Genomic DNA, 21,840 nt, shown 5'->3' with positions numbered 1-21,840 from the left:
ACACAATACTTGTCAGTAGGATCAGTTCATTGTTGGTTTGGCCCTGCACATGAGATTTTTTGACAATAAGAAAAATATGGAAAATCGCCACACTTATCCTTTAGAAGTTGGTGTTTTTACAGTGTTCAAAGAATGTTTACATGCAAGATAGAAAAGTTTATTTCTACATACAATCATCCGGCTTTCATTACACAAATAAAAGAAGACGTTCAGTGAAGGTCAGAGAAAACATACGTACCATAATGTGCCACGTTGAAATGTTTCTTGCTGGAAACGCCCTGTAAAACAACAACAAAGCCTCTTAATTTAGGTAAGGAAATGGTCAGTCCCACTAGTGGTAAATATCTAAAACAAAAAAGTTGTCTCTTCATTTTTAATGCATGCAACAATTTTGTTTTCTGGTTTATTATAAGTATTACAGCAGTAAAAAGATTTACTCATGTAACTCATGTCAAAATTATTGAGGTGGGGAGGACGGCTGAATCTTATATTTTGTTTTATAAAAAAACAACACCCTCCTAAACATTATTAATGTTTTCTTTGGACCTGCCCTTTGATTTTCCCCCTAATATTTAAAAATATTATATTCAAGGCAAACATAACAAAAACTGACACTCTATTTCTATAATATTTATAATATGTCGTTATGACATCCAAAAACTGGCTCAGGAGCCAGGCTACCCAATTTCAAATAATAAAAATTAAATAAAAAATAATAAATTATTAGATGTGATGATGCTATAGCCTTATAGTATGAGATCAGATGGCTATTAAATGCCATCAATAAATTGAAGAAAGCTGTGTACAGCATGCGTTCTCACTGGTATCCTTCATGGCAAGTGGAATAATAAATCAATGCCAGCTCTAGTAGATTCCAGTGGACTCCCAGGTCAAGTTGAGTCTTACAAATAACAAACTGAGTTGGAAATCATAAATTTCATGTCTGACTTGTGGCCAAGTTTCAAGCCTGCAGCTCTGGTAGAGAAAAAGTCATCTGTTTTCCTTGGATGAACTCCTTTTAAAACAAAGTGTGTAGTGTGTAATTTATTTCAAAGGCACTGAAAATATCTTTATCTCAACAAGGAAGTGAATTTGATACTCAGTCGTCACAAATTAAATTAAAGAATCTGGCAATAACACAAGACAGTTACAGTATATCCCTTACTGTGATGACCCCTGGGTGTTCCCAGGTTGTTTAAGTCCTGGCTGCAGCATAGCTCTCTCTGCCCTCCCCTCCGGTTGTTCATATTCGGTTTGGTTGCTTTAGTTATTTTGCTTTCATGCACTTGTTAACACCAACACACATACCCTCACCATTCATGCATCACACACCTCGCACTGTTCTTACTGATCTCCACACTCCAAACATTAGATATTTGTTAATTTGTTTATTTGATTTAATAACGTATCTTTTGTTTGAGCCAGGCCATAACACTTACACATTGTAATGATTGGTTATCCACTTTGTATCCCAGTTCCATCCAAGAAATTCCCAGTTTAGTTCATACAGTCCTCATAAAAGCCCGGTAAGATGCATTTGGTGGACTGAGTGAGACGTCACAGACTTACATTGACTGTAGTGACGATGGTCCATTCACCCAGAGGAGGGTTTTCAGACAGCTGAAAATCTTTGGACACGACCCCGAGGACACCGTCCAGAGACAGCCACTGTCTGAGCAGGTTTCCCCTTGGATCCTGGATCAGGGAGAACATGGATAGAGAAAAATTAAATGATTATCCAGTGAAATAGAGAAGTATGAAGGAAGTGTTTTCCCCATTCTGTACTCTCATTTCAAATGTTTCTTTAAATTATATTCTTAATATTACTTAACACAGGACACTCCCAGGTAATGTAGCAACCCTATAGGTCATCTTTTGTTCTAAATACTACAATACCCATGAGCCTCAACCACTGTAACTATGGAGAAGAAGTGTGAATCAGAGCAGTATTTTGAAACACTCCGTCATTGGAACAAAACACAGCGTCATAGTAGAGGAACAAAAGGTGATGCAAACCAGACTATAATTAATGTCTACACCAAAGTTTTTATGTACACCGACTCATACCCTCAACAATTTTAATCAAAGAACCAGATATTTTCTAACGTAGTAGTTCATCTTGTGGACTGATGATTCTAGTGGGAGAGTTTCATGCTGATCCAAGCCATAGAAATGCTCAATCTGTGACACCTGACATTGTCTGTCAGACACCTTACTTTAAGTCCCTCTAATTAGCATTTGTAAGCAGTATATGAACACTTAATAGATGGTTTATAACACACTATAGTGTAGTTTTGAGCAGATATGAGTGTTTATTAATGTTTTTGTCACAACTATAACTGCTGCTGTATAAACAGATAATGACTGAGATGAATGAATCTTATATTAAGGTACAAACTTAACCATGTTTCCATGGACACAAGGGTGATGGGATAATGAAGAGACATTTATATTTTTAGGTGAACTGTTCCTTTAAATGGATAGTCTTCTGGCAACAATCAACACCTTCCCAAATTCTGTCAATAGTTGACTGACTTACTGCTGATGATTATTGATACACTGAAATATAAGGAAGCAATTTATCTAAATAATGTGTTTGAAACATTATGGTGTAAAAGATTTCATATATGTAGTCTGATGTCAGACTCACGTTGATGACGATGTCCACTGGGCTGACGAAGGGTTTCCCGTCGGGGTGAATGGACACCGCTCTGATCTTCACCACCTGCCCAGGCAGATAGTTCATCTTGTCTGTCTGGATGAAGGTGGAGACGCCTTTGGGATCAAAACGCAGCTGCGTTGAGTTGGAGAAAACCTCGATGCTACCTACGTGACCTTTGACCTCCAGGCTGTAGGGGTGCCAGTAGCTTGACTCACTGTAGTGGATCTTCAGGGGAAGGACATGGAGATCAATGAGAAAGGAATTCAAACTGTAGAAACTTTATAATTTGATAATGTGATAATATGTCAAAGATTTGTGTTTTTCTGCCCCCTAGTGGGGAAAAACAAATTACTGCAGCTTTAACTACATTATTAACAGTAAATTTACCCTTTACACCTTTTAATAGTGTCATTTTCTCTCTATAGTTCCCTCTAAAAGATGTTTCTGTAATGTTTCATTGCTGCCAAAGAGGATGAGTTTTACAGGGACAGAAAAGGAACAAAAACTCAAACAAATACAAGAATTCAAAAGGGTTCTCAGGAACAAAATGAATGATGGAGACAGTGTGGTAAAAATGGCTGAACATTTGCATACTTTTTGGGTGAGCCCTTTCATTTTTTTTGCGTGTTGGCAAGAGATTGCTAAAGAAATATCAAACATTTTTGGAATATAAGTTGATTGGTCTTTTGTCACATTATCCCTATAAGCAAAATCCTGGATAAACTCATGGCTCAGGATGAGTATCTCTTTAAATACTTTTGGCTGCAAGCAAGAAAGATGACACAAAACTTTCAAAGCCAAAAAAATGATTTGTGATACTCACAGGTGGCAAGGTCAGCAGCTTAGTCGAACCTTTAAACAGAGAATTTGTCAAATCGGTGTTGAATCGTTTTACGGTGCAAGCATTTGAATCAGAAGACAATCTTTTGTTGATGCAAAACAAAATACAAAAGGTTTACCTCCTTCCACTGTAGCTGAGTTTGAGGACACGGTCTGGTTGCCATGAACGATGTGAGCAGACACGGTGACCTGTGACGCTGTCAGGATGGTGACTGATACTGATGCTGGGACTCCAGGTCGCAGAGCTCTGGGAGCCAGCAGCAGGTAGGACGGCTGAGGGTCAGGACTGAAAAACCAAACCAGCATGGAGAGTTAAACATGTGACTGTAAAAAGTTTGAACTACTTTCTACCCAATAATTAGTCTCTATGATGTTTAATGTGTTTTGTAACAGGGACATTCTTTCTGGAAACATATGCTGATATTAGGTGTCATTTTTCATACATTTCATTTGTCTTTGTGCAGCTGTACTTATTAAAATTCATGTAGATATATGTGTAAGTGTGATTTTGCTTCTTGTGTTTGATGCTGGACTTGTGCTCTGTGGTTTTCGCAGACAGTATTGATATATATATTGCTGTAAAAGTAATGAAAACTCATTTTTCAACACTGTGAGCGTCACAGACTCAATTCCATTCACCTCCATTGTATTGTGGTGGAGGCAGAAATCTTAAGAGACAGATATATGAAAGAGGTAAGTGAGAACACATGCTTTTGTAAGTTGAGTGAACTGACCCTTTAAGAAAAATGGCACCAAGAGGTGTAAAGCAAAAAAGACAAAAAAGAGAGAAAAGACAGAAATAGAACTGCTGCTTCTATAGCACTGAAAAGCTCGGATGAGTTTGCTGATATTCTATATTTTTCTTATTGTCAACAAATCCAATGAAAAGACCAAAACCAACAATGAGTTGATCTACTAACAAGTATGTATGTGATAGATCTTCTTCCTCTTTGCTGTCGAGCTTTATTGTTGTCCAGAAACTTTTAAAGGACAAGTTCACAATTTTTCAAGTCTGTCTTAAAACAACAGTCAGGCGCCCAAATGAACACTGAAATATGAAGCTTATATGAGGCTTCAGCAGTCTGAGTTAGTCATATCAAGTGGATATCTGACACATTTACAGTCTTTTTAGCATCAAATTCCCTCTTTGTGTTTCCTCAGACAGTGTTTCCCTGTTATAACAAAAAGAGGGACTTCGGCACTAAAAAGACTGTAACATTGAAAGATATCTACTTGATTTGATTCATTTGGACGCTGAAGCTTCATATTAGCTTCAGATAAACTTTTAAATACATTTTTGCACAGGAGGACTGTGGATTTTGTCCCCCATCACTTCCATTGTACGTGCATTATGAACTGATCTTCTAATGGTCAGTATGAACAGGAGGAATGATTACAGCAAGAAAAACATGTTTCAATGTTTCTGTAGGTGTCTCACTGTTGTTTTAGGACAGACTTAAAAAATTGTGAACCTTTCCTTTAAAAACACATCAGTGAGCCACGTCGCTGCACTGGGTGACATGTTCCTTCATCACCATGAACACAAGCTGTGACTTGATTTAGAGTCAATCACAGACACATCATCCTGCTGTCACAAATACTCATTAGATCAGTGGCTCTCAAACTTTTTCACATCAAGGACCACTAAACTTTCAGAAATGAGACCACAGACCCCCATCTGAAGATGGGAAGATTTTTGCTTTTAGATGTTTTATTAGAGAAAATGGATGAAACCCAGTCATTGTGTTAATTGGATGGAATTATAGTGAAAATAAATGATTCTCCTTTTTGCCAGACCACACTTAGAGAACCGCTGCACGAGAGCTCCAAATGTGGATTTGTCCGCCGCTAAAAATAGTCCCCAACATATACACTATTTCCTGCTGTTTGTTTGCTAAGAACTACAGTGACCAGCCGGTTTAGGAAATTACTGAAACTTTTTTAATCATGAAACTATCAATTTGTGAGCTGTTTTTAAAGATTTATGTCTCCAGTAGGAACCAGTTGGCTTGGAGCTGAGAGCCAGAGGACTGACACATTGTTGGTTTTGGTCTTTACATGGAATTTGTTGATATAAATGATATCACCAGCCTTATCTTTTAATATGCAATCATACCCAAATAATCATTATGATAAACAAAATTAAGATACATTGAAAACTCCAAAAGACTCCAAAGATTAAAGCTCATACAAAAAGGTGTAACGTGTGTTATGTGATAAATTCAGTTTTAGATGTTATTGTTTTTATTTTGTTTTTCTTTTTTGGCAAGATGTCTTTAATGCACAATGCATTTTTTGTGTCTTGTTATGTGTGCAAATAAAACAATAATAATAATTTTCCAACTAAAAGATGCAATAATGGATTTAAAATAATAATTTAAAATATATATATGAATAATTAATGTTGACATAATTCAGTTCAGAGATCTTGAGCATTAAAAGTTAAGACTTCACATCAGGCAAAACTTTTCTTTCACCCTTGGTTCGGTAAGTTTATGTGTAAAGCACATTTCCCACAAAAGGGGATTCAAAGTGCTTTATATTGAGCATTAAAACATCAAATATGCATGAAAAATATTGAATTATAGTATTAATTTTATATTTAATCCCTAATTTGTATGTTTAACATATACCACAAAGACATTAAAGGATGTTAAGATCATAAATGAGTCCCAGTTTTGATAATTAATGATTCTCAGACAGACTGTTAAATTGTCCAGATGATTTTCCCGGCTCTACCTGCACCTGTGCGGTTACCTGTGCGTGGTGGTCTGGGCGGCGGTGAAAACAATCAGGCTGAAGAATCCCCACACCTGGAGACGCTCCATTTGCGTGACTGAACCTCACTGAACAGGTCTCCGCTCAGTGCTGGAGGCAGGTGATGTCAGCGGCGGTCTTCATACCTGCAGACAGTGACCACACCTCCTCATACAGTATCACCTGATCAACCGAACCAGTGTCAGTTTCCCCCCCTCAGGGAGGCTTCATTGAGGAGCTGAGATGGGTTTTTCCATACTGAGGATAATTACACTGTTTTTACTGATGTTCCTCTAAAAGAAAAAAAGATTTATGATGTCTGGATGGTATCTTTATTAGTCAAGTCTCACTGACAGCCATCAAGATGGTTCACATCACATCACAATGGTGGGAAATAACTTAATACATTTACTCAAGTACTGTGCTTAAGTACAGTTTTGAAGTACTTTAGTATTTCCATTTGATGCTACTTTATACTTCCACTGCGCTACATTTCATTTTCATTGTTTTTTGAGGTTTTATCTCATTTGCTGTAAATCCTGTAAATGCTAAATTACATTACTGCCTATCATTTTCCAAAACATGCCATACATTTCTGGATTAATTACCTACACTCAGTTGCAACCTCTGATGTCACTTATTTTCTATTAGAGTGAAATAATAATGGTCCTTTGTTTAAAAAAAAAAACAAACAAACCTTAAAATGTTCATGTCCAAATTCTGTTTTCAACCTTCATTTGAACTAAAAATTTAAATCTCAACACATTTTCAGAAGAAAGGAGGTGCTGTTCATTACTTCAACAGCAGATGGTGATGATAAACAGCATGTCAAGTCAAACTTTAATGGTATATTATTAAATTCACTGGACTGTGGATTAAAGGCAAAGAGGAAAATACATTCTGATCTACTGAAAACAGATCATAGAAATATAAATATGTACACATGACAGACAGTATTTGTCTACTGTACTGCCTGTATGTAGGTTGTCTCCGCGTCAGCAGGGGGCGATACTCTTTGGTTTTTTAATCTTTTAAAAATAACCCGATTGGTTTTTTCGTCTCTGAGGTGAAAGGACACACAGCAGCAAGACAAGATGACAACGTTAAGACCGTTTACCTGCGATGATCTGTTTAAATTCAACAATATGTGAGTGAAATCTTGTTAGTTTTATCGCCCAATGTGTATTTAACGTGATTACCCGGATGTCTGGTGTTTATGTGGTAAATATATGTGTAGATTCAGTGTTTTGGTGCAACAGCAGCAGCGTTAGCTTCCAGCCTCCAGCCTTGTTCCCTGCGGATGGAAGCAACGCTGCGCCAAACTACGTTCAATAATCTGATAATTTAATAGCACCGATGTTAACGGAACGGATATAGACACTTGTTAGGATTTTATTTTAACTATTATGGATCGATAACCTTTCATGGAAAAATCGGCATTAATTCAATCAGTCAAACTAACTGTAGTTTCAGCACAATTAGGAATCTGTTCACTATTTTCACGTTAGCTAACCAGGTTGTAACCGCAGTGGCTGTGAGCTAGGAATGTTAATGAACTGTTAATGTATAATTTTATATAAATATAATTATGTTTGGTGGGATATGAATGTGCCGAATTCACTGTTTGACCTTAGCAAAGTAAATACATATGAGTTTGTCAGTTTACTACCGACGTTAATGTTAGAAAATAACGTCAAACAATGAAACTTATAATTATTTGATGGAGTTTGGTTCGTCTGTCTAAATAAAATATGACTTTTCGTAGGTTTGTTTTTGACCAGATATGATACAGATAAATAACAATTTAGGACTAACTGTCTTTTTTTTTTCTTTGCTCAACAGCAACTTGGACCCTTTGACAGAAACTGTATCCTTCATTTACACCTGAATTTACAGTTGCTCACATTAACTAAATCTGTCATTACACCTGCCTGCTGCTGTCATGTTGTAAATCAGCATGTTTATCATGATGACATTTAACATACACTCAGTTAGGGCTGGACAGTATATCGATATTATATCAATATTGTGATATAAGAGTAGATATCGTCTTAGATTTTGGATATTTTCCTGGTTTTAAAGGCTGCGTTACAGTAAACTGATGTAATATTCTGAATTTACCAGACTGTTCTAGCTGTTCTGTTATTTGCCTTTATCTATTTGGTCATTATATCTACATTACTGATGACTGTTTGTCAAAAATCTCATGTAAATATTTTGTGAAAGCACCAATAATCCCTACAATATTGTTGCAATATTGATATTTTGTCCATATCGCCCAGCCCTAAACTCAGTTATTTATTAGGTCTCATACAAAAGCCCTGAAATAAATCCTGGCCTCATGAAGTTTATATAACTTGTAGTGTCTTATACAGAGAGGTGTTTCTAATATTTTGTTTACCCTCACTGATATAACTTAGGGGGACAAATCATCTGTGTGTTTCATGTGTATCAGAAGTCTGTAGTTGTCTTTAACCTTTGACCTCCAGTATGGGATCCCGTTTTACCTCCAGTACCTGGCTCACTGGCCGGAGTATTTCATCGTTGCTGAGGCTCCTGGAGGTGAACTGATGGGCTACAGTAAGTTCTTCTGCTCGCTCATGTTTTAATATGTTGTTGATGAGGACTAGACTCTAGCACAGATGTACTTTACATAATTAGCATTTTCCTCAAGCATAAAATACTAAATTTGAGAATGTTTTAATTCATTTTTTACTATACAAAAATAAACTTTGAAGAGACTTGAAGTGTGCTATTTTCATCAGTTTTATTACATCATGTAGGTAGGCTGTGAACAAACTACTTTTTTTTAGCAATAGGATTGTCATAACTGCTCTCCTTTTTAAAAAAATCCCTTTATTTATTAAATTTTAATATAATAGGGCAGTAGAAAGATGTAGTCATGGCAACAAAAGAAGCTGTGACTATAAAAGTCTTGAGTATCCATACAATTTTTTGTTAAATAATACAAAAATAACTAAATAAAGCAAAGTTTTAAAAAAAACCTTTGAAACTTGTAGATAAGTGTTGGATAAACATAACAAATTCAATGATAAGAGTTTGACTAAAGTATTATTACACTGACAGGTAGAGTGACAAGAGTTCAGACCAGCTGAGTCACCAGTAAAATGAGTAAAATACACCAACAGTTACATTAAATGTTGTATTAGCAACACATTAGCTTCAGACAGCTAGCATAACGGCTAGCTTGGTTGGCAGCAAACTGATAGCAGGAAATGAACAAATAAACATCTCAAATTACAAACACTAATCACACAGTAACTACAGTAAATGGAGTAATAACAGATTGGTGGATAGTTAAAGGATGCTCTTGAATTTTAAAAAAAACTTTATTAACAAACTAAAATACAAAAATTCATACGTCTCAGCCTCAAAATAAAAATTTAAAAAATGTATCAAACTTTCAAAAATGTCTATTTCTATGTGTTTCAAACACTCTAGATTTCTTCTCACTACTAATATGTTTCAATGTTTCTCTGTAGTGAGATTATTTTTTAAAAAATCAATTTTTTTGTAGATTTTTTGGTCAAAGATCTAACAGAAGTAAAAATGTCAGTTAAGCTGCTGTTGCTATGGAACTGTGGCAGCAGCGGTTGCTACTAGCAACATAATGTTCAACTGAAACTCTGCTGATGGCCGAATACTCTTGACTTTACTGTATGTTTGATATCATTCATCTCTTTAATGTTTCACAGCTGACATGAAGACAAAATAACAACAACTTTTAATATTTATTTAAGCACAATTCTCACTGTGAAGGATCAATAAGTAGAATGCACGTCGGAAAATTGACAGGAGTGAAATAAAAAACTGGCATTTCCTTTTAGCTGTGAGAAAAGTTGAGTTTGACTTTGGTCTCTTTAGCACCATCTAGTGGTTTGCTGATATAAAGACGTTTGATCAGTCTCTGAAACACTTGAGTACATCTGTGTCTTTAAACATCTAATGTGTGTTGTAATTTGTGTTTATTTCATTCAGTTAATTAGGCCCATGAAATATATGAATCTGTTCTTATCAAATTGCTCATTAAAAGCTCTGTGATAGTTGTATATAACATGATTAAAGATCCCCTCCAGACATATAAATACTCAATTTTTCCCTTTTAAAAAAGTTCATTTACCTAGTTAAAATCCTTGAAACTACATCTACCTCGTCTCCTTCACTGAAAAATCCAGAATTTGTTGAAATCTTGTTGGACTCTCTGAGCTCATGTGTGACTCGTGGTTCTCTTGCAGTCATGGGGAAGGCGGAGGGATCCGTGGCTCGGGAGGAGTGGCACGGTCACGTCACCGCTCTGTCCGTCGCCCCGGAGTTCAGAAGACTCGGACTCGCTGCCAAACTCATGGAGATGTTGGAGGAGATCTCAGAGAGGTCTGTACCGTCACGCCCTGCAGCTGTAGTCAATCAATTATCAATTAATTTACAGATTACGTTATAATGCTGAAAAAAAAGTGAAAAAAATGTCTTTCACAGTTACTGAAAGCTTACAGTGATGTCTTCAGTTTACTTGTTTTGTCTTGACTGACAGTCTAAAACCATAAAATATTCAATTTACTGTCATATAAGACAAAGAAAAACAGGAAATTGTTGCATTTGAGAAGCTGGAACCATAAAATATTTGCTTTTGCTTGAAACTGTTTTAATCGATTATCACAATAAGTGCTGATTAATTTTCTTTCGATCGACTAATTGTCTACTCACAACCCATAATAGACAGGAAACGTGAATTTTAGTGCTGCCTTGACAAAGTAAATTTTGTGATAGAAATTAGACAAATGTAATATTGTTAGTGTAAGAGAAGTTGCACAAGATATTCTCAACTTGATTTATATTTGAGGAAAATATTCAACATTCAAAATCTGAAGGCAAATACTGCATCAAAAATGTATTAATTAAGCTTTTAAGCAGAAGTTTCCTGTGTTTATATTTATGTGTACACGCATTTTTGAAATTTCTGTCAGTTTTCATTGAGGTATGATTTATGAAAATATGCAAGATCTTTAAATTCTGATGATTTTATTCTGAAAATCTAAATTATTCTTGTTACAGTCGTCCTTGTACACATCTTTTATTTTCTACATTTGTACATATGAGGCTTCAATTCAAATTACCAAGATGTTGTTGATGTTGCCTGATTGATACCCAGCAAACATGTTAATTTCACTCAAGAAATGTGCATGTTTTCAGATTTTAATACATATTTTTCACTTTTCGTCCCCAGTTCTAAGACACTTAAGTGGTTTTCTGAGGCTTAAAATGAACTAAGCCCACAGATACTCTTTGTTTTGATGTTTTTATTGTTATCAGACGTGTGTAGCTGCAGTTTTTAATGCCGTGCTGTCTGTCTTGTCCCGTAGGAAGGGAGGTTTCTTCGTGGATCTCTTCGTACGAGTCTCTAACCAGGTGGCGGTGAACATGTACAAACGTCTGGGCTACAGCGTCTACAGGACGGTGATAGAATATTACTCCGCCAGCAACGGAGAGCCAGATGAAGACGCCTACGGTAAGACGAGTTCCCAAAACTGAAACCAGATTCTCAGAGGAAAAAAAATGAGTACTGGTAGATTAGAGAATTTTCAATATGAAATTGTTTGATTTTTATGGACAATACTCAAACGTTTTAGTAGATTTCTGACTGCAGTTTCAGGTTTTATGTTTCCTTCCTCGGAGGCAGCAACTAAAACTTGCTCGAGTTTGGCAGGAACATCATTCTCAGTTGTACTTTTAATCTTATGTTGCCTTTTTTAAATGAAACAGATTTTTCAGATTGTTTTGACAGCTCAGACAGTGTACTGTATCCACCAGGTGTACGACTACTTTCTACTGATAAAACACTTCCTGTCAGATCTGTTCAGTATTGTTTCTGGAAAGTGACGTTACAGTTGTTTTTGTTCAATTTCAAAGCTCAAAGCTTTGAAAACAGAACTCAGATTACTTATCTGTTGTGAAAATCATCAGTCGATCTGTGAGCAGTGTCTTACTAGACTAGACTTCCTGAAATAGTTTGAAATCCAGCTCATGTTCTTCACTGTAAGCTCCAACTTTTACCTTCTGGCCACAAATGTAGATTAAAAGTCTATAAGTCCTCATTTGTACCTAATATTTTGGCATTTTAAACTTAAGGCAGTAAGTTTGTCTTGGGTTTGTGCAAGTGTTTAGTTTATGTCTGTGAATTATATATTTATTGTACTTGAAATATTGTATGCTAGTTTACTTTACAATTGAAAATACATTGTCTTCCAGTGTATTGGGGTTGGAGACAAATGTGAAGAGACAGTTGACAGGAACAAAACAGAAAACAATGAAAGCTTGTTGCCTTTCACTGTATTTATTAGCGATCCCACATATTGTTTCTCTTTAAGTTTATAGCCTATTATTTTTAGTTTCGTGATATTTTTAATGTCTTTCCTATCAACTGTGTTTAGAAGATATCTCATAACCTGGAAACAATAAAACCCCAAATACCTGCATGGATAGATATCACTCAAAATAAATGAGGGTTTTATTTGTATTTTACTTAAATCTACCTTTTTATGACATTATATCTGGAGGAGCGTAATAAACAAAACCTCTGTGCTTCGACACTAAACACGGGACGCTGTTCCTCCAGAGCAAACAGAGCTGATGTTCAAACAACTGATAATATTTCTCTTTTTCCTCCTGCAGACATGAGGAAAGCTCTGTCCAGAGACACAGAGAAGAAGTCCATCATCCCGCTGCCGCATCCTGTCAGACCAGAAGACATCGAATAACAGTAGACTGTGGCTCTCTGACGCTCTGCTCCCCTTTATCCTGATAATCAGATGTGAAATATGTGTAATTATTTCAGGACCTGCTCGGTTAAGTGTACATAGTTCAACTGCTTCCCCGTTTCTCAACGCTTCATAGTCAGAGAGCCACTGAGTGTACAAATTTTAATTTCCTAAAATCACCGATTCAGTTTCTGTCAATATTCAAAATAAACATTTGCTTATGAAACGACACGACGAGTGAGATTGAATTGATGTGTAATGACATAAAAAAAACACACACAAACAGTAGAAAATCTATCCGGGATGAATGTCCTTGTGTCCCTGAGCGGGGAAACTTCTAATCTTTCTCCTCATCACTGCCCTTGCTCTTCTTTTTCTTCTCTCCATCATCATCATCACTGTCACTCTCGCTGCTGCTGCTGGAGCTGCTGTTGTTGTCGTCGTCTCGGTCGTCGTACGTGTTCTGCGGTTCTGTTTCAGCGGCGTCGTTTCTGTCGGAGTCGTTCTCCAGCGGCGCCGCGGGTTCGGCAGAGGACGGCGATGATGATGTCGTCGTCGCTTCGGGTGTTTGATCGTTTTCCTGACCGTTGTTGTCCTCGATCTCCACCTGCTGCCTCTTCCACATCTTGGCCATGGCCAGCAGCTTGAGGTTGGGTTGGTTGGCGGCGTCTTCGGGGAAGATGTAGTCGTAGTACTCCTCCCAGCCTGCGTCCGACTGCGGAGACGGAGAGAAAGATTGTGATTAAAACCTGTGACTGGCTGCCATTAATGAGCCCAAGGTAGCGTTTTCAAATTGCTTCTTTTGTCTTATCAACAGTCCAAACCAAAAGTGATTTAATTTACAATGATATAAAACAGAAAATAATATATTTTAATTACACTTTTGGTTGGAAAAATGGAAAAAAGACCAAGAAAAAAGGTCAGAAGAAGAACGAGACCTCCACTGCAACTATAATTCTGCAGCGGTACACAGATAGACTACTTTATTAATCCCAACAAACTGGTTATACTCCAGTTCGCTGGCTGATGTCCAGTTCTTACCCCGTCCTCGGCCGTCAGCTTCCTCCTCTTCTTCACCTTCTCAGGCAGCAGCTTCCTGACTCTCTCTCTGGTGCTGTCGGAGCCAAACTCGATCTCGAAGTCCCTCCAGGACTCGAGCAGCATCAGCCTCTCCTCCTTCTCCTCGCAGCTCCTCATGCCCTTGTTGGCCTCCTCGTAGATCTGTCGGCACTTCTGCAGCCTGTCGGGACCTTCGATCGACAGCTCGAACTTGGCGTAGCTGATCCAAACCTGCGAGAAAAGACGGATGAGATGAGCTAGCAAAAAAAGCTTCTAAAGAGATGCTAATGCTGGTCAAATTCCATCCATAAGAAATACTGGTTGAAAAATGTTTTTATTTGTTTGGAGCGCTCTTTTTACCAGATAAATCCGCCAAGTTGGATTGATTTTTTTAAGTTGTTTAATTTAAGAAACTTGCAGAAACGCTGAATTATTACTGGATACACTAATAATCAGGAAATTCATTCTTCATTTGATTAATTCCTCACAATGACGGTTTTGTTGGTTGATTAAGAAAATAAGGATCAGATTTTCACACTGATGGCAAAGCTCCTTCTGCAGCGTTCACCGAGTTAAATTAAAGACTTTTTAATATCACATAGAGCACAATTTCAATAGGATCATACCGGCCAAACATATAAAAGTATTAAAAACCAGGAGGGACAATATGGCCTCGCATTATTCATTGTTATAATCACTTTTACTACCTTTAGTAAAACCTTTATATCACTTTTACTACCCTACAGTATATAACAATAATTCCCAATAATAAAATCAATTTAATAGTGTAACCTGGACCTGGATAGTGGAATAACATGGATGGATGAACCAATTTAAAAATGATTATTTGTTCAGTTCATCCAGGGTTCTGCTGAGACGACGGTGCCGACTGAAACTCCACATAAAAGAGTTCAACAGCTTCCAGCAACAAAATCCACCGTTGAAAACGAATCTGCTATAATTTATAGTTGTATGAAATCTCCCTGGAACTTTAAGACTTTTTGAGGAAACTGAATTTAATGATTGACGGACAGGTATCATGTTTTAGCTTTTGAAAACATTGGTTCAGTCTCAGGACTCTTCCAGGTATTTCAGAAAGCTGCAGCGTGCAGTTCTCACCTTGACATGCTGGGTGCGCTGCAGCAGCCTCTTGTAAAGGTTCCTCGTGTTTCCAAACTCCTCCTGCTCAATCTCAAAGTCGATGTAGGACTTCCACAGCACCTGGAATCATCAACATCATCAACATGCATGCAACTGCAACTGCATTTCAGCCATGAGGCGAAGAGATTTTATTTGTAGCCAATACTCCCCTGCCAGAAAAAAAAACTGTTGGATGAACAGAACAGTATTCGATACCTCTGGCATGTCCAGCCGCGGCTGTCCGATGGCGAGTTCGAAGATGGCACGAGATCTTTCGACGTCTCCCAGGATGGTCTCCAGCTCTGCGAACTTGATCCAGGTGGTGCAGTTCTCCGGAGTGAACTCCAGGTATTTCTCGTACAGCTTCCTGCAGCGGTCGAACTCACGGAGCTGCAGCTCCAGCTCGATGTAGCCCTTCAGCAGTTTGTTCTTCGGGCATTTACCGATCGCTGTTCCCTGAGAGGAGAGACGTTGATGAGCGGAAATCACTGATGCAAACAGGAAGTGTTGAGAGACGTTCTTTGCTCAGGTTTATGCATCTTAACTGGATATTGTTTATACTGTTATATAGCGTGAGACTTGTCTTAGTCTGCTTATGTTGTTTGTATTATGTTTACTGTGGTAAAAATGAGACTTTTCCCTGGTTAAATATAGGAAAATTAAAATAAACACTTCATAAAGTATCACAGCTGATATTGGATCTTTAAATTGACTAAATAACGTAGTTTTCCATGTTCTGATGTCTCCCGCTGGGATAGATGTCACTGTGGTTGAATCTTACCATGACCTTTCTGGCTCCCTGCAGGTTCTTCTGTCGGATCTCAAACTGAGCATAAAGCAGCCAAATCTTAGCAAAAGTGAACTGAAAGAGAAACAAGACGTGATTATTTTCATTTGGTGATAACAGCGAGACCACTTTTTTCCCTGTAATAACAACTGTATTAATGTATAATTACCTTTTTGTGAGGGATGAGATCCAGACAGGCTTGATACACCTGCCTTGTTCTCTCAGGATCCTGCCGAGAAGCAAATAAAAATGGATTAAACATAATTAGCATATTGATTGATTTGTGACATCACCGATACATATGAGGATTCCCTCCTCGTTAGTCTCTGAGACTGAGATGAGAAGTGAGTCAACTGACCTTGACCTCCAGCTCTTCATACAGAGCGTAGTTAATCCACAGGTAGATGTATCGTCTCCAGTGTCTCTTCTCTTGGATGGGGGGCATGTTGGCGATGGCTCTCTCATAAACCTCTCTGACCGTGTCGGGATCGGCGTCGCTCTCCACCAGGCGCAGATAATCGAACCAAGCGTCGTAGTTGTGTGGGTTTGCCTGGATACATACGGGGAAGCACCAATGATGAGGACAGGAAGTAACCAACTTAACAACCATTTAATGATTATTGTCAAATTCATTTACATGCTTTCTTGTATGAATTCTGTACTGTCTCAACACTTTGATTCATTCACTCGTTTCTGATAGTCATAAAGTCATAAAAACACACTTGTTAAAATATATTTCTTCTTAAAACAAGACTGTTGAAATAATTGTTTATAGCCTTAATGTTCACTCAACATCTCAACTTTTTAGCAGATTTTTAAGACTTAAGGACTCAATAAATAGATAGATGACTGGTTAAGTTTTGTTTTTTTCCTGGTGTACTGACAATGTAATATAAACCAAAAGAAACCTATGCCACTCAATAGATTATTACTGGTGACGTAGCATGTATTCATGTGAATCAAAGATGAAGAGCAGGCTTTTATTCTACACATCAGTAGACCTGCATCAACTCTTTCAGGCTACTGATGGTGGTTCAGGCGATAGTTTCAAAGATTAAATACCTTGACTTCCTCCTCATACTGGAACCTTCGTTTGCTGACGATGACGTCCTCGATCCCTCTCCGGTCTCCAAACTTCTTCTCGAACATCGTGTAGTTCTTGAAGAGCTCCTGCGCCTGGTGTTTAGGGATTCTGTCCAAAGCGTACTTATAGATCACGCGAACACGTTCAAACTGTAAAGCAAAGGACATTTTAGTCAACAACAGTCAGTCAACAAGTTTGGTTCTTTGGTAAGAAGAAACAACACTTCAACAGATTCCTACAAAACACAGATCTAAGGACAAAGATATCAATAATCTTAATAACTCTCCAGCATAACAAGAAACAAGACTATAATTTACATTTATTCAAGGAAAATGGTTTGGTTTTGTTCTATATTTAGCTTGACTCACCTCTTTCTGAGTCTCTTCAAACCTGGCGAAGGCCACAAAGAGGTTTTCATCCACATGTTCCTCCCCAAAGAACTCCACCGCCCTCTCGTACACCTTCCTGCCATGAGCGATGTAACCGTGCTTCTCTTCGAAACGAGCGTACTTGATCCAGTTCTTCACTTCCGGGTGGACGATGACGAGTGCAGCGGAGTTAAAGAGTTTTTAGATCACAGAGAAACATCATCCAGAGGTTTCAAAATAAAAAGACTGTTATAAAATGTTCCTGTTGCATCTGTTCAGAAATGAAACATGAACAAGCTGGAGGTGGAAAAAATCATCATCATGAAAATCATTAAACTCTTACTGGAGAAGATATTAATCTGAATGATTCATTTTACATAATCATTCATAATTTGTGTCATTTTGTTTAGCTTATACCACCATGTGTTTGTCTCCTTTGATACACATGAAGTCACGGAGTTTGAATTTGAACTAACACCATATTAAACAGCTCCATCACATCATGTATGTTGGTAAATATCGCTCCTCTCAGTGAATTACCACTCAGAACACAACAAATAAAAACATCAACAAAAGGATATATCGCTCATAAATAGTGCGGGCTTTGTCCACTTCCTTGTAGCGCAGCTCAAAGTTGATGTAGGAGTGCCAGGCCTGTTCTTCAGGCTCCCACTCCATCCAGCGCTCAAACACCTGCCTGCAGCCGGCGACGTTCCCCAGCATTTCCTCCATGTAGGTGTACTTGTACCTGGTGAAGGACAAAGAATCATATGTGAATAAAGCAGATGTTTCCTCAAAGAAAAGTACAAGTAGGCTAGAAAGGCTAGAAATGTGAAAGTTTCCCACCTAAACCTGCCATCACCAACAAGGCAAACATTGCATTATAATCTATCAGCAAGTAATTAAATGTAAGTCGTACCAGAACTGGTTGACTCGTGGCAGGATGGTGATGCCTCTGTCCCAGATGTTGCGAGCGTGGTTCACCTGGCGGCTCTTCATCTCCATCTCGGCGTACTTCAGCCACAGAGTGATGTTGCGGTGGTCGACGTCCAGCGCTCGCTCGTAAATGGAACGAGCCCTTTAAATCAGAGGAGGAAGGGATGAAGGAAAACAGTGCAGCAGAGACATGAGTGGGACACGCAGGGATTCTGTACAATCTCTGTGTAAATTAGGATAAATTACCCTGAATTTGAAAATTGGAAAGACTGATCAGATTTCTTCAAAAAAGTTTTTTTTGGAATCACAGCATCTTTACTACAAAAAAAGCTAATTACGATATGAAGCAATGCTACAAAAAGTTACAGAGGAGGACAAATATGACATACATGAGCAAGATATTTAAACCACTGGAGTCACTGAAACTAACCTTTTGGGTGTTTTTCTATTAAATTATTGAGAATTGCTCAAACTGATCATGAAATAAGTCTGATTTACCGCTAGTTTCTAAAGAAATATGTCCTGACATTATCTAAGGTAGTAAATACAGACACAATACCTCTGGATCTCCTTCAGGCTTTCCTCCCATTGTGCGTATTTAATCCAGTTACTGATGACGGTGCGATTCTTTCTAATGTTGTCCTCAAACCCCTGCAAGAAAACAAAGACAACAGTGTCATAAAAAGTAAAATATGATTGTTTGCTGAAGACGATGCCTTTGTTCCTCTTAAACAAAGGAAATACACCTAGCACATGATCTCATATCTCACACTTTTAAATCAATTATATGTCGGTGTTGAACAACTGATACTCATTTCACTGCTTGTAAGCGCTTACCTTCCTCTTCCTTAGCTTGTAATCGTTCAGCTCTTCCTCATCGGTGATCTTCTGTTTCGGGGGTGGCGGCAGAAGTTCAAGCTCCCTCTCTTTGGCTTCTCTTAGCAGCTGCTCAGCGGTGATCTGAACCTCTGCGGGAGCTTTATTCTTCACCTGAAACACAACAGAAAAAGTCTTTTTAACATGATGGGAACATTGTGTCTTTATGTTCTATGTATCCTATTGCTAACTATGCTTAACTTTTACCACATTCAAGTTCATTTACTCCCTTTATGTGGAACATAAACTGTAATATTGAGTAACATACAACCCAAATCAAACTTGTATTTTAAAAGGAAACATTTCACTATGTACAACAATCAACAAAGTGCTAAAAGGTCAAATGAAAGGTTCCCAATTTCAGACGGACTTTGGCACTAAAAAGACTGTAACACTGAAAGATATCTACTTGATTTGACTCATTTGGACGCTGAAGCTTCATATTAGCTTCAGATAAACTTTTAAATACATTTTTGCCCAGAAGGAAGACTATGGACTTTGTCCTCCATCATTTACATTGAAAGTGCATTATGAAGGGATCTTCTAATGGTCAGTATGAACAGGAGGAATGATTACAACCAGAAAAACGTGTTTCAATGTTTATTTGGGTTTGAAGAAATAAAACAGTTCTCTTTCAGCTCTGATCGGTAAAGCAACTTAATCAGCCTGTTTTACGCGCTAATGTTGTTTACGTTTGTCGACGCAAACTTAAATGCTCACCTTACCACCCTTAATCACATTTTGATACATTCTAACGCACAAGGTGTCCCATATTTAAGATCTAAACTTGGTTAAAAGCAAACCAAGGCGTTATCTCGACAAGTTTTCTGATTTAAACTTTAGCGCTGCTTCTTAGCATTAGCTTAGCATCAGTCAGCTCATGGCTGCACACGACTGTTTGGGTTTTTCTTACCTTCGCCACCTTCGGTATCCGCTGTTTACCCGCCGCCGTCGAAGCCATTTTGCTGGCAGGTTTAACCGAAAACTACACAGTAAACTTTTGATTTACAAATATTAACAGAAACAACAAAAACTGTCGGAGAGGAAGAAACGTTTCTCTCAGATCCAGCCAGCGCGAGCCACCATGACAGTACCCAGCATGCCTCGCGAGTTGACGTTCAGTGCACGCAGCGTTCTGTTGCTATGGTTACAGAATTTGTTGTATAGTTAGCTCATGGAGCTAGCTTTAGCACAAACTAACAAAATATTGATACTGTAATCAGCACAAGAGGTTTCTTTTTCACGGAGCTACGTATGAATTTATTTAGAACTTCCATCCACAACATTAACCCGTAAGTCTAACGTATGTTGTAATTTATGAGGAGAAAAATGAGTAAAAAGTAAGTTTTATTGAGATTTTTATTAACGTCGTTGTTGAACTATTGTTGTGGCTGACATTAGGGCTGCAAGTGACGATTATTTTCATTATTGATGAATCTGTCGATTACTTTCTCGATTCATCGATCGTCTGTAAAATGTCAGAAAACGGTGAAAAATGTCGATAATTGTTTCCCAAAGCCTTTAAAGTCTTTAAATGTCTTGTTTTATCCCGACCAACAATCCACAATCGAAAAATATTCAGTTTACTATCGTAGAGGACTAAAGAATCCAGAATATATTCACATTAAAGAAGAATCATTTGGACTTGTTTTTCTTTAAAAATGACTCCAAACAATTAATCGATTATCAAAATAGTTGGCGATTAATTTAATAGTTGGTTCTATAATTGTTACAGCTTGTAGCTGAAATCATACTTTTTTCTTCTATAATCCAGTGAAGATGAGGACTATAACTTCAACCAGTGGCCAAGTGGAAACTGTGGCTGTCAGAAGAAGCGAATCAGCGGATGCTGAGGGGATTGACAGCCTCATCAGCCCCTCAGCTCTGGAGGTGTTTGGAAAGGTCAATGTAATTCATCTTCTGTAAGAAAAAATACTTCTTTTTTGGTATCTTAAGTATGGAGAATAGACAGGCTTTCTTTAAAGAAGCACACTGAAAAACTAACCGATACCTGTCTAATCTAAGTCACTGATCTGTCAAACTACCCAGCATTAGGGCAACGTTTATTTAAGCTGTCCATTAATCTATCAGTGATTTTTGTTAATCATCTTGTCTATAAATAGTCAAAAAATAATGACAAATGCCCACGGTCACATACTTAACTCGGAAAAATACATTTGAAAGTGGTGAAAAATGTCGATCAGTGTTTCCCAAAGCTCAAAGTGACGTCCTCAAATGTCTTGTTTTGTCCACAACCCAAAGATATTCTGCTAGCTAACTATAAATTATTAAAACACAGGGAACACAAACAAGACAGCATGGACGAGAAATAAAACAGTTCTCTTTCAGCTCTTTCTTTTCAAGCCGAGCATACAGTAGCTGCTATGTTTAGGTAGTAAACAACAAGCTTTTATAAACTTTAAAGTTCACAGAGAATGAGTGTTTCTTTACGTCAATGTAGAATATGACTACAATTCTTTATTCCTTATTTGGATTTCCATTGATCCCCACATTGATCAGTAAGGTCAGAAAATAAGCAGAATAACTCTGAAAAGGTA

General features: G+C 37.7%; 4 protein-coding genes across 4 annotated transcripts in view; 2 read left to right on the top strand and 2 right to left on the bottom strand.

Moving 5' to 3' along the window:
* cd109 (CD109 molecule) overlaps positions 1-6,330 on the bottom strand; it is a 34,434-nt gene extending 28,104 nt beyond the window's left edge. The window contains exons 1-6 of the mRNA XM_042391455.1: positions 6,260-6,330; positions 3,622-3,788; positions 3,480-3,514; positions 2,651-2,878; positions 1,570-1,695; positions 239-278 (exon numbers count right to left, since the gene is read on the bottom strand). Of these exons, the coding sequence (XP_042247389.1) occupies positions 239-278; positions 1,570-1,695; positions 2,651-2,878; positions 3,480-3,514; positions 3,622-3,788; positions 6,260-6,330 (667 nt within the window). The remainder of the gene's footprint in view (positions 1-238; positions 279-1,569; positions 1,696-2,650; positions 2,879-3,479; positions 3,515-3,621; positions 3,789-6,259) is intronic.
* A 971-nt stretch (positions 6,331-7,301) lies between these two features.
* Positions 7,302-13,261, top strand: naa20 (N-alpha-acetyltransferase 20, NatB catalytic subunit). The gene is made up of 6 exons (XM_042390095.1): positions 7,302-7,406; positions 8,102-8,126; positions 8,749-8,839; positions 10,516-10,651; positions 11,638-11,783; positions 12,947-13,261. Exons 1-6 carry the CDS (start codon positions 7,354-7,356, stop codon positions 13,030-13,032), a joined length of 537 nt encoding a protein of 178 aa, XP_042246029.1. The 5' UTR covers positions 7,302-7,353; the 3' UTR covers positions 13,033-13,261.
* A 9-nt stretch (positions 13,262-13,270) lies between these two features.
* crnkl1 (crooked neck pre-mRNA splicing factor 1) lies at positions 13,271-20,370 on the bottom strand. Its single transcript, XM_042390094.1, has 14 exons — positions 20,196-20,370; positions 19,244-19,396; positions 18,966-19,057; positions 18,390-18,548; positions 18,052-18,218; positions 17,471-17,649; positions 17,081-17,251; positions 16,377-16,568; positions 16,188-16,247; positions 16,013-16,093; positions 15,448-15,687; positions 15,211-15,312; positions 14,074-14,322; positions 13,271-13,747 (listed from the first exon to the last, which is right to left on the bottom strand). The coding sequence occupies exons 1-14, from the start codon at positions 20,241-20,243 to the stop codon at positions 13,370-13,372; spliced, it is 2,271 nt and encodes a 756-aa protein (XP_042246028.1). The 5' UTR covers positions 20,244-20,370; the 3' UTR covers positions 13,271-13,369.
* Positions 20,371-20,458: 88 nt separating this feature from the next.
* cfap61 (cilia and flagella associated protein 61) overlaps positions 20,459-21,840 on the top strand; it is a 42,200-nt gene continuing 40,818 nt past the window's right edge. Inside the window, exons 1-2 of the mRNA XM_042390093.1 lie at positions 20,459-20,574; positions 21,057-21,204. Coding sequence (XP_042246027.1) covers positions 21,062-21,204 — 143 coding nt within the window. The 5' untranslated portion in view covers positions 20,459-20,574; positions 21,057-21,061. The remainder of the gene's footprint in view (positions 20,575-21,056; positions 21,205-21,840) is intronic.

Source organism: Thunnus maccoyii, chromosome 17 (assembly GCF_910596095.1).
Source record: "Thunnus maccoyii chromosome 17, fThuMac1.1, whole genome shotgun sequence".
Taxonomy (NCBI): Eukaryota; Metazoa; Chordata; class Actinopteri; order Scombriformes; family Scombridae; genus Thunnus; species Thunnus maccoyii.
Note: the sequence above shows the minus strand (reverse complement) of the source record. Positions and strands in the feature narration are given on the sequence as shown.